Source organism: Dipodomys spectabilis, unplaced genomic scaffold (assembly GCF_019054845.1).
Source record: "Dipodomys spectabilis isolate Male_0828 unplaced genomic scaffold, ASM1905484v1 ptg000030l, whole genome shotgun sequence".
Classification (NCBI taxonomy): domain Eukaryota; kingdom Metazoa; phylum Chordata; class Mammalia; order Rodentia; family Heteromyidae; genus Dipodomys; species Dipodomys spectabilis.
In genome coordinates, this window is record NW_024870707.1 from 11,785,627 (window position 1) to 11,797,705 (window position 12,079).

General features: G+C 50.7%; 2 protein-coding genes across 4 annotated transcripts in view; both read left to right on the forward strand.

Annotated features, from left to right (window-relative positions):
* The window catches only part of CUNH11orf80 (chromosome unknown C11orf80 homolog), a 56,784-nt gene extending 48,817 nt beyond the window's left edge, over window positions 1-7,967 (forward strand). The window contains exons 14-17 of the mRNA XM_042675853.1: window positions 5,801-5,879; window positions 7,576-7,625; window positions 7,663-7,757; window positions 7,852-7,967. Coding sequence (XP_042531787.1) covers window positions 5,801-5,879; window positions 7,576-7,625; window positions 7,663-7,757; window positions 7,852-7,897 — 270 coding nt within the window. The 3' untranslated portion in view covers window positions 7,898-7,967. The remainder of the gene's footprint in view (window positions 1-5,800; window positions 5,880-7,575; window positions 7,626-7,662; window positions 7,758-7,851) is intronic.
* A 223-nt stretch (window positions 7,968-8,190) lies between these two features.
* On the forward strand, window positions 8,191-11,270 carry Rce1 (Ras converting CAAX endopeptidase 1). Of its 3 annotated transcripts, XM_042676463.1 has the most exons (8): window positions 8,191-8,406; window positions 8,543-8,645; window positions 8,741-8,824; window positions 9,097-9,175; window positions 9,654-9,821; window positions 9,932-10,003; window positions 10,245-10,307; window positions 10,617-11,270. In XM_042676463.1, the coding sequence occupies exons 1-8, from the start codon at window positions 8,222-8,224 to the stop codon at window positions 10,850-10,852; spliced, it is 990 nt and encodes a 329-aa protein (XP_042532397.1). In that variant the 5' UTR covers window positions 8,191-8,221; the 3' UTR covers window positions 10,853-11,270. The 3 variants fall into 3 exon arrangements, with proteins under 3 accessions (XP_042532397.1, XP_042532398.1, XP_042532399.1); XM_042676464.1 differs by lacking the exon at window positions 10,245-10,307 and having other exon boundaries at window positions 10,617-10,935; XM_042676465.1 differs by lacking the exon at window positions 8,191-8,406 and having other exon boundaries at window positions 8,553-8,645; window positions 8,745-8,824; window positions 10,617-10,935.
* The last annotated feature ends 809 nt before the right edge of the window (window positions 11,271-12,079 follow it).

Here is a 12,079-nt window from a genome sequence, read left to right on the forward strand (position 1 = left end):
GACGGGGTTAAAACAAAAAGCTCTGGAGCTGGGAGCTGGTGGCTCATGCCTGTAATTCTAGCAACTGAGGAGGCTGAGAGCTGAGGATCACAGTTTCAAGCCAGCTGGGAAGGAATGCCAAGGAGATTCTTATCTCCAAGTAACCCTCAGAAAACTGGAAGTGGAACTCTGAGGCTCAAAGTGGTAGAGTGCTAGCCTGGAGCAAAAGTGCTCACAGACAGTGCCCAGGCCCTAAGTTCTAGCCCCATGACTGACCGCCCCCCCCCCAAAAAAAAACCCTCCCTGAATTCAAGCCCTCATGACCAGCACACACACATCCACACACACACAAATGTACACATAAATACCTTTATCTGTCCACCTTTCTGGGTACAGGAAAGCTCCCTGGTGATCTAGTAGCTAGAATCCAGTGCTCCCTCTGGATACTGGAGATCTAAGTTGTGGGTCTTTACCCTTTATGAGGTAAACAGCAAAGAACTTCAGCCTGTCTTGTAGTCCTCTGAGACAAGAGAAGGGAGATCATAGCAACTAAACTCTGTCAATCTTCAGTTTCCAGGTGTAGCTAGTAATACTAGTCCAATTAAAGCCTCCCTTCTGCTCCCTCTACTCTCATTGGTGAGGCTGACTTTAGGACTCAAGTATAAGTTGAGTAAATGGAGATTATAGGTGAAATTACTATTATTGCTTTTGGCTAAGATGGGATAACAAGAGTGGCTTTGCCCTCCCACCAGAAATAAAAAAAAAATCAGATACAATACCTGAAAAAAATGGCTCTCAAGACATTGGACAGCCGCTAGGTATGGTTGTTCATTTCCTGTAATCTCAGCTACTTGAGAGACCAAAGCAAAAAACTGCAAGTTCTTAGGTGAGATACTTTAGTGAGACCCTATCTCAAAATAAGAGGGGTTGAGTGCTTGCCTAGTATGCAGAAGGCTCTGAGTACAATCCCTAGTACTACAGGAAGAAAGGAAAGAAAAAAAGAGAAAGAGAAAGAAAGGAAAAAAGAAAGGAAGATCCTATTAGAAAAATAGCTAGCCAGCGCTGATGACTCATGCCTATAATCCTAGCTACACAGGAGGCTGAGATCTGAGGATGGCGATTCAGAGCCAGCCCAGGCAGGATATTCCAATTCACCCTGAAAAACTGGAAGTGGCTCTGTGGCTCAAGTGGTAGAGTGCTAGTCTTGAGGTGAAGAGCTGAGGGACAGTACCAGGCCAAGTTACAGTGAATGATTTTAGAGGGCAGCAGGAAACAGATGAAGGATATGTTCGTGGATGTATGAATGAACATGTTATCAGAACTTACTGTGTGTGTATATGTGTGTGCATGTATTCAGTTTAATATATATATATATCTTACTAAAGTTTTTTTTTAATTATACACTGTTTCTGAGAATAAGACTTTTAGGAAGTCCTCCACATCTCCCCCCTCCTTCTTTTGCTTGACTAATTGGATAGGGAAGTTTGGTGTCCAGGCACCCAAATCACTACACCTATGAAGTTGGCTGGCCTTTTCTGGAAAGGCCTGAGGCAACAGTGATGTAAATGCTCCCAGCACACTTTTGTCATGGCAGTAGGCACCTTCTAGGAGCCCTTGGCTACTGTTCCTCCCAGCTGACCCTCTGTGAATAATCCCACTGATTTCCTGCCAATTTGGGGGGGCTGCTGTCTGTCCATATCTTTCTTTTTTTTTCTTTTTGGTCAGTCGTGGGCCTGAACTCTGGGCCTGGGCATTGTCTCTCAGCTCTTCAGCTCAAAGCTAGCGTTCTACCTCTTGAGCCACAGCACCACTTTTGGCTTTTTCTGCTTATGTGATGCTGAGGAATGGAACCCAGGGCCTCATGCATTCAAGGCAAGCGCTCTACCACTGAGCCACCTCCCAGCCTGTCCATATCTCAAAATAATATCTATCCATGTAACTAGTTTTCCAGGAATGATATAAGATAGTATCTTAAACATAATGGCTTAAAAACAATAGAATTTACTCTTGAATGAGACCAGAGGTCCAAAATCAAGCTATGAACAGGGCTGCATTTCCTCTAGAGGCTCTAGAGGAAGAATGCTTCCTGCCTCTTCCCGCTTCAGGTGGGAGGTGATCTTGTCTGTGGCTTGTATAACTTGTCCCTACTTCGTCTCCACTGAGCCTTTCCTCATCAAGTCTCTCTCTGCCTTGCTTTCATAAGGATATCTCTAAACCCAGCATGAAAGACGATCCAGATCTAAACCCAAATCCTATTTACAAAGACCCTTTCCCAAATAAGCTCACATTCCCAGGTCCTAGGGATTAGCACTTGGACAGTTCAATTCACTCCAAGCATCCACATCTACAGCCATGCACATCTTCTGGGTAAGGCATGTGTCACCTCACAGAACTGGGCATATGGGCAGGGGAGAGTAAGGTCCAGGAGGGTTTTAGTGAATCCCTTTTGCTTACAATTCTGATAATCCAGTGAGCTCTGCAAAAGAAATGATCTGACCTCTTTTCTTTATTCTTTGTGATGGCTTGTACCCTCAGGCCATTCATAACCCAATTAACTTGACAGATAGCTAGTGAACTCAAGGTCTTACTGATAGTCATAGGTTTGACATGGGGGTAGGGGGAAGGAACATTTCCTGAATCCCTAAATTGTATCAAAATTTCCACTTTGATCTCCACAAATAGGAGTTTGGATAGTGTTTTCCCATTTTACAGATAAACTGGTTACAAAATTTTGTAGTTTGCCTGAGCATATAGATAATAAATGGAAAGGCTGATCTGTACTGAGATCTCTGGGCTCCAAAGCCAAATAACATCATAATTATGGAAGACTGGAGAAGAAGAGCAACTAGGCATCTGGTAGACCCTGTCCTTCACTCAGTCATCACTATTGCTGCTTCCTGGTAATCATCACAAAGTGATCATGGTTAGCAGCACAAGAGTGCCACCCAGTGGCTCCAGCTGCACACTACAAGATCAAGGTTAAGTTAAATCTCTTGCCCCCAGATTTTGTATCTAGAGCAAAAGTAGAATCACTCTCTTGAGTAATATAGAACAAAACCATCGATAGTCATTAGTTTATGAAGAAATGAAATAAATAGGGTATGGATTTAATAGTGCTGTATATTCATGGCATGGTTGTACAGCAGTGGGAATCTTGAGTGTTAGAACAGAGACAGTGGGTCTGGAAGGAGTGAGGACCCTGAATAAAAAGGAGATAGCAAGGAGATAGTTTTCTAAGGAAAGCATTGTTACCTAGGAGGTGCAGACTAGAGCTAAATCGGAGGCCAGGCTGCCTCTTCTGGGGGCCGCAATAATAAAGGAGGGACGTGCACTGCTGTCAGTGCTCAGAGCCCTACACCTCATGTGCACAGTCTTTTCTAAGGCCAACTTCACAAAGGAGACAGTATATGCTAGAAAATCTTTTTATGACATAATTCTTAAATGATAAGATTTACCATTTTAAAGTGTGCAACTCAGGGTTCTTAAGGATATTCACTGTTGTACAGCCATTACCAAATTCCAGAACATCTCCATTGTACTGACAAGAACCCTGTGGCTGTGAGGGTGCAATTAGTCCCAGCTTCTTTCTCCCTCTAAGACCTGGAAACCACTAATGTACACTCCATCATTCTATGGGTTTGTTTCTTGTTCATGCTTCATAGAAATGCAGAGAATTTCACAGAAATTCATAGAAATTATAAAACATGTGGTTCTTTCATTTAATATGTTCCCAAGACTATTCATTTGGAGCATGAGTATTTCATTTATCCAATTATATGGATAGATCACGTTTTGTTTATTCATCAACTGATGAACACTTCAATCTTCTCTTTTTTTGCTTATGAAAATTATGTGGACATAAGTTTAATTCTCTTGATTATATATCTAAGAGTAGAATTTTGGGATCTCATTGAAACACTCTGTTGCATGGTTTTGCACATACGAAGCACTTTCTCTCAAGACAGGGTCTCATTTGTGTAGCCTTGGATGGTAGTCCTTGAGGAAGAAAAAAAACCTCAGAGACAGCACCTAGGCCCTGAGTTCAAGCCCTAGGACTGGCACACACACGCACACACACACACACACACACACACACACACACACACACACACACAAATCTCCTGCTTCAACAGTTCAAGTGCTAGGACCACAGGAGCGCCCATTTGCCCATTGAGGAACTTCCAAACGTTAATATGAGTGCATCGTTTTATATTCCTGCCCAATTTCTTCACATCCATATCAATGTCATTTTTTCACTTTATTGTTGCTATTGCAACCCTAGTGGTGTCTCATAGTGGCTTCAATTTGCATTTCCTACTGAATAAGATGTTGGAGCATTCTTCATACGTGTATTGGCAAGTTAGATGTTTTTAGAGAAATGTCTATTCAGATCCTTTGTCCAAGATGGGTGCCAAGTTCACACCTATCATCCTAGCTACTCAGGAGGCTGAGATTTAAGATATGCCAGCTCAGGAAGGCAAAGTCCATGAAGACTTTTTTTTTTTTTTTGCCAGTCCTGGGGCTTGAACTCAGGGCCTGGACACTGTCCCTAAGCTTGGGCTCAAGGCTAGTGCTCTACCACTTAAGCCATAGCACCACTTTGGCTTTTTCTGTGTCTTTGGTACTGAGGAATCGAACCAGAGCTTCATGTATGCTAGGCAAGCACTCTACCACTAAGCCACATTCTCAGCCATGAAGACTCCTATCTTGAGATAAACATCAAAAAGTTGGAAATAAAGCTGTAGCTCAGATGGTAGAGGGGTAGCCTTGAACAAAAAAGCTCAGGAACAGCACCCAGGCCCTACGTGTAAGCACTAGGACTGGCGTGCACATGCCCATGTACACATATCCTTTGTGCATTTTAAATTTTCTTTTTTTTTTTTGGTCGGTTGTGGGGCCTGGGCATGTTCCTCAGCTCTTCAGCTCAAGGCTAGTGCTCTACCACTTGAGCCACAGTGCCACTTCTGGCTTTTCTGTTTATGTGGTGCTGAGCAATTGAACCCAGGGCATCATCTATACAAGGCAAGCACTCTACCACTGAGCCACCTTCCCAGCCCCCCTACCTCCCTTTTATGACTGGTGGGTTTTGAAACAGGGTTTCCCTTCCTGCCCAGGAACATACCTTGTCTTCAGTCCTATTTTAGGCTTTCCTTTGTAGCTGGGATACTGGGTGCATACCACCATGCCTAACTTCTCTCTGTTGAGATGGAGTCTCACTAACTTCTCTGCCCAGGCTGGCCTGCAGCTATACTCCATCTAATTCTAGCCTCCCACACAGCTGAGAAGTGCACACCACTGTACGCACTTGCTAACTTTTCCCCCAGCCTAGCTTCTAGTTACAGTCCTCCCAATGTGTGCCTCCCAAGAACTTGGAATCACAAGTGTGAGACATCACCCTCAGCAGAGTTGAGTTCTTGACTCTGAATTTAAAAATCCCTTATCAGCCAGGCACTGGTGGTTCACACCTGTAATCCTAGCTACTCAGGAGGCTGAGATCTGAGGATCATGGTTCAAAGCCAGCCTGAGCAGCAAAGTCTGTGAGACTGTCATCTCCAATTAACTGGAAGTGGAGCTGGGCTCAAAGTGGTAGAGCACTAGCCTTGAACCAACATGCTCAGAGACAGTGGTCAGGCTCTGAGTTGGAGTCCCACAATTAACCAAAAAGAAAAAAAAGGTCCTGAGCAAATATGATTTATAAATACTCTTATTCTTTTGAGTTTACCTTTCAGTGACACTACCAAACACATCCATGCTTGTTTCACTAAAACTCATCTCATTCAGGCTTCTGCAAAACTCACTTGGGACTTGTAATTTTTTTAAGCACTTGACCCCAGAAGAAAAGGATTCAGCCCAGAGCACAGCAGACGCATCTGAGAGCAGCAACACAAGGCTACCTGCGGGTAAGGCTTTGGCTTTCCACATAAGCCTTGGATGAAAACCAAGTTTTCAGATTATTCCATTGTGACACCTTCTAGATTCCTCTTCTCGTTCTGTGGCCCACGTTCAGCTGACACCACGCCTGTCATTTCCACCTGGGAACACTTTGATAGTGGTGCTCTCTTCCCCATTGCTTCCACTTCTCCTAAGTTCTTGAGGGTTTCCTCTTTCTAGTTTGAGATAAGCAACTTTTAAAAGAATGACCTTTCTAAAATACAAAAGTCAATTCTGCCTTATAGGTATAAAAATCTATTTTTCAAGCTGGGCGCTGGTGGCTCACACCTGTAATCCTAGCTACTCAGGAGGCTGAGATCTGAAGATTGCAGTTCAAAGCCAGCTTGGGCAGGAAAATCCGTGAGACTCATCTCCAATAAACCATCAGAAAACCGGAAGTGGTGCTGTGGCTCAAGTAGTAGAACCCCTAGCTTTGAGCTGAAGAGCTGAGGGACAGTGCCCAGGCCCAGAGTTCAAGCCCCATGACACACACACACCTTTCTCTGGTTCCTACTAATTCAATTTCAGCTCCTAGGAACCCCCCCCCCCCAACCTTGCATCTTCTGTAAGATTTTTTTTGCCTTGATATAGCTCATTTGCATGTCTTTCTGCATGGAATTCATTTTCCTTTCCTCTCCCTCTTTTTTTTTTTTTTTTTGGTCAAGTCGTGGGGCCTGAACTCTGGGCCTGGGCGCTGTCCCTCAGCTCTTCAGCTCAAGGCTAGCGCTCTACCACTTGAGCCACAGCACCACTTCCAGCTTTTTTCTTTTTGCTTATGTGGTGCTGAGGAATCGAACCCAGGGCCTCGTGCATGCAAGGCAACCGCTCTACCACTGAGCCACCTTCCCAGCCCCTCCTCTCCCTCTTTTTTCCTCTCTTCCCCCTCTCTGACTGGCTTCTTTTCAACCTTCCAAACCCAGCTCAGGGAGGTGCCTCCTCTTGGCTAATTGCGTTCTTCCCTGTTTTACCCCTGGCCTTAGCATCCCCTCCCAGCACCTGTGATTCTACATTACCAGAACCTGCTCCAGAATGTTACTAACCACAGGCAAAGGGGCTTTAAATTTGAACACATGTTTCACTTAAGAACAGGAGCTGCCTATGGGCACTGCCCTATGCCGGGGAGAGCTTTCTGGGGAACCAGGTCTTGTCTGGGAGGAGGGTAGCTTGAACAGCACTTAGCATGGGCAATCTGTGTGTGCAAATCACTGAAAGGGCCTGAGCCCCATGGCCCAACAGAGACCCAGCTCACGCTCCTAGTCCTGGCTACTGAGGAGGCTGAGATCTGAGCAGGAAGGTTCCAAGTCCACCTGGGCAGACAAATCCCAGAGACTCTTACTTCTAACAAGCCAGCAAAAAGCTGTTAGTGAAGGCGTGGCCCGAGTGGTAGAGCCTTGAGCAGAAAAGGCTGGTGAGAGCCTGAGACCCTGAGTTCAAGCCCAGGACCATCACCAAGAAAAAACGAAAAGGGCTCAGCTGCGGGGGGGGGGTTGTGTGTGAGGAGGCCTGCTCCTTCAGAGGCGAGCTCCAGCGGACCCACGCTGCCGGCTTCCCCCGGGCGAGACCTGGCCAACGGGAGGAGCCAAGGGAGGGCCTGGCAGCTCCGGCCCCAGGGTCTCCGTAGCACGGGGCCACGGGGCAGGCGAAACCACCTGTTTCCTCCCACAGACACCAAGAGGCTCAAGAGGGGCAGCGTCCCCCGGGGCGCGCACACGGGCGCCCGGCGCGCCGCCAGGGCCCCGGGCCCGCCACCAGACGCCCGGCGCCGCCCGGCGGCCCCCGCGGCCGCCCCCGCCCCGGGCGGCGGAGCGGAGGCCCGCGGCGGCGAGAGTCCCGGGAGCGGCCTGGAGGTAACGGGCGGGGCCGCGCGGGGAGGGCCGGGCGGACGTGCGGGAGGCCGGCCGCGCCGAGCGGTCCTCACCCCGGGCTCCTTTGCTCCCCCAGGACGCGCTGTGGCGGCAGGAGGTCTCCAATCTGTCCGAGTGGCTGAGTCCCCGCCCTCCGCTCTGAGCGCGGCGCTCCCGGAGCTGCGGGGCCCGAAACGGCCGCGGGCCGCCGTCTGCTTCCCTGGTTCAATAAAGCTGCTCAACGCGCGCCGCCGTCTGCTCCAGCGCGGGGCGGGGCTCGAGGCCGCGGGGGCGGGGCTCGAGGCCGCGGGGGCGGGGCTCTAGGGGGCGGGGCCGGGGCCGCGGGGCGGGGCTCGAGGCCGCGGGGGCGGGGCCGCGGGGGCGGGGCCGCGTCTCGCGCCGCCGCCTGACGTCATCCGCGCTTCCGCGGCGCAGCGTCACTGGTGCGCGCCGCGAGTCCGGGCGCGATGGCGGCGCTGGGCGGGGATGGGCTGCGCCTACTATCGGTGTCGCGGCCGGAACGGCCGCCCGAGTCCGCCGCGCTGGGCGGTCCGGGTCCCGGGCTGTGTTGCTGGGTCTCCGTGTTCTCCTGCCTCAGCCTCGCCTGCTCCTACGTGGGCAGCCTCTACGTTTGGAAGAGCGAGCTGCCCAGGTGCGGGGGCTGCGCGCGCGGCCTGATCCCGCGTCCTCGCGGAGCGAGGCTGCGGGCAGAGCTGGGGTGAGCTGGGGGCGGGGCCGTGCGACAGGTGGCGGCTGCGATCCCCTGGACTCACTGCACCTCTTCATAGGGACCACCCCGCCGTCATTAAGCGGCGCTTCACCAGTGTCCTGGTGGTCTCCAGTCTCTCACCCCTCTGCGTGCTGCTCTGGAGGGAACTCACCGGCATCCAGGTGCGAAGGAGGTGGGGCGGAGCCACGGGGGAGGGACCTCGGGGGGATCTTTGTCTGGAGGAAGCAACACTGATGCCCCCTTTCCTGTGGCTCAGCCAGGCACATCCCTGCTCACCCTGATGGGCTTCAGGCTGGAGGGCATTTTTCCAGCAGCTCTGCTGCCCCTGCTACTAACCATGGTGAGTTCTGCTTTCTTTCCTACTCTTATCATGAGCGTGATGCATCCTTCGTGGTCATTTCTTATGTCCAGCTTTTTGGCTGATAAGAGACAGGAATTGTGATCCTGCCCCCTCTCCCCTGCCGCCACCGCTTGCCAGTCCGGTACACAAGAATAGGAAATCCTGGGATTAAACCTGAAGTCATGAGGATGATCAAGGACCAAAATCTTAATAAAGTCAATCGACTATGATGAAAGTCTTTTTTTTGGCATCTGCTGTTTTCCTCCTCCTAGATCCTTTTCCTGGGTCCACTGATGCAGCTTTCTATGGATTGTCCGTGTGATCTGACGGATGGATTGAAGGTTGTCCTGAGTGAGTCTTCAAGGTTGAGTGAAATGTAGGCACAGATACTCCAGAATAATGGGGAGGAGTCAGCGGGCTCAAGGTGTGATCAGGACCGATATCTGGGTTTCTCTATCAGATGGAATTGTGTTACCAGGCGGCCTCTTAAGAGTTATTCAGTGAAGCCCCTGAGACCTCTTCAATACTTAGCACAGGCCAGAGAGCTTCATTCCCTGCTTCCCCAGCCTTTGGCTTTCCCGGAACAGACTGGTCTTATTGAATGTTGACGTCCCAGAGATTACCACCAGGCTATCCTGCTTCCTTTTCGATCCACTCAAGATGGTCTTCTACCCTGGTCCTATAAATAATCTGTTCCCTTCCCCACTCTCATTTTCAGGAGTATTACAGCCAAACCTGTATTTGGCCTGGGAAAACTTGTGGGAGAGGGGTTTCTGGGGTCTCAATGTTGAGTAGCTAGTCCCTCACTGTCCTGAATCTGCTCCCTTAGCTCCTCGCTCCTGGGCTCGCTGCCTCACAGACATGCGATGGCTTCGAAACCAAGTGATTGCACCCTTGACAGAGGAGCTAGTGTTCCGGGCCTGTATGCTGCCCATGTTAGCACCATGCACAGGCCTGGGCCCTGCTGTATTCACCTGCCCGCTCTTCTTTGGAGTCGGTGAGTCTAACATGGCTCTGCTCACATGTGTCCAGCATGAGGGCTGAAAATTGGTCTTAAGATGGGGGTGGTCCTAGAGGGATATGATGTGACTCTCACCTTCCTCCCAGCCCATTTTCACCACATTATTGAGCAGCTGCGTTTCCGCCAGAGCAGTGTGGGAAGCATTTTCCTGTCTGCAGGTGAGTCTTGGAGAGCTTGCCAGGGGCAGTCCTGGGCTGGAGTGCGTGTGGGTGCCCCTTACAGCCACTGCGGAGGACTCAAAATAGAGGATTGAGAATTGGAGGGGGAGTTGGGGTGCAGAGGGCAGCTGTAGGTAGGGCAGACAGCCACTGCCCTATGGGAAAGGATGGCTTCTGGGTGTGCAGTGCTGGGGTAGGGTGCGTGTGCAGGTGTGGTCACTCGTGGCCTCCCCGTCTCCAGCGTTCCAGTTCTCCTACACAGCCGTCTTCGGTGCCTACACTGCTTTCCTCTTCATCAGAACAGGTTGGTCTTCAGTCTCTCCTGGGTCGTCAGGGGCTCAGGAATGGGTGGGAGAGTGGGAATGCTATTTGCTCTGAGTGACAATCCTGGTTTTTTTTTCCCTACCACAACCTGAGTCAAGCCGAACCATGACCCTAAGTTTGGAGAGGTCTGAGAGGTGGAAGGAAGCAGAGACCACAGATGTGTGGGTGGATGGGTGGGTATGGGTGGTATGTTGCTGAGCTCCTATTTGGAGGTCCTGAGGGTCTCCAGCCCTGGAAAAGCCAGAGGGGGTGTTGGGGTTTCTCCATGAATGCTCTCTCCTCTCCTCAGGACATCTGATTGGGCCAGTCCTCTGTCACTCCTTCTGCAATTACATGGGCTTCCCTGCTGTGTGTGCAGCGCTGGAGCATCCACAGAGGCGGCCCCTGCTGGCGGGCTATGCCCTGGGCGTGGGACTCTTTCTGCTTCTGCTCCAGCCCCTCACGGACCCCAAGCTCTATGGCAGCCTTCCCCTTTGTGTGCTTCTGGAGCGGGCAGGGGCCTCAGAGGCTCTTCTATGCTCCTGACCTTCACTCCTGCGTACACTCCAGTGAACTCTCTCAGACTCTCCAGCCCCTCCCCATCAAGGGGGTACCATGGGCGGAGCTGGCTGAGGTCCCCGAGATCTCAGGAATTTTTGTAGGGGATTGAAGCCAGAGCTAGTGGAATTCCAGGGACCATGAGGAAGGAGCAAATCGTCAGAGGGTGCAGCCCCTCTTGTGAGTGAGCTGAGGAGCAACCCAGAGTGAGAGGATGGGAAAATCCCAGGAGCCGCTGTCGCCCTCACTTTGGACCTCTGCTTCTCTTTGAGCCTCTGCCTCTGAAAAGCTGCTTGGGGAGGGGGTGATTTATAAAACCCCTCCTCCGAACTTCCCAGGGTTTTCTCATTGTCTTTTTGCATTGGGACTTTGTATTGGGATATTAAAGAGATTTAACTTGGGTAAACTTGGACTTTGGTGATCTGCCTGTTCGGGGTCATGGAGCAGGACTGTGTGTGTGCCCGGCCTTTCCTGGCTAAACTTGAACATTAACCTCTAAGCAGTTCCAAAAGTAGGGAATGGGTGGGGCCTTTGACTGCTAAGGCCGTGGCTTCAACCTCTGAGTCGTCCTGAAGTTCTAGAGCGGGTGGGTCTGAGACTGTTAGGGACCAGAGAGGCTCAGATTATCTTGGGGCATGTACTTTGGATACCAGGATCAGGGTAGCCTGAACCTGACGATGGAGCCTCTGTCCTCAGGAGGGTGAAGGACTTTCCCAGGAATTCCCGGCTTCTGTAGACACAAGGAATCGGCCTAGAGTGGGAAAGGAGTTGGGGCTACTGGAGTTTCTTGGAGGAAAACAGAACCGGCAGCATCCCAAGGACTCTGCAAAGTAGTACCGTCGGAGTAGAGGCTCTTTTTTAGTAGTGTTCTTTTAGGATGGTTCTCATTGCTCTTAAATTCTTGAAACAACACCCTTTAAGGTCCATTCTACATCCCAGAAGCCAACTCTGAGGTAGTGTGTAAGGAGAGGACAGTGGATGTGCGATGGCGCCCCCACGTTGGCATCACTAGGCCCTGGTGGCATAGCTCTACCCAGCAGGCCTCCCTGGGGGGGCTCCCTTCTCCCCCACTGTGTAGAAGCTGTGTGTTAGAAGACTCAGGCCTTCCACCCACTCTACCCACCTTTGCCGGTCATCGTTCACCCATGGCAGTGTATAGGAAAACTGTAGCCAGGATTACTGTCCCTGCCCCCTGCAGGCGAGGGACTGAGGCTT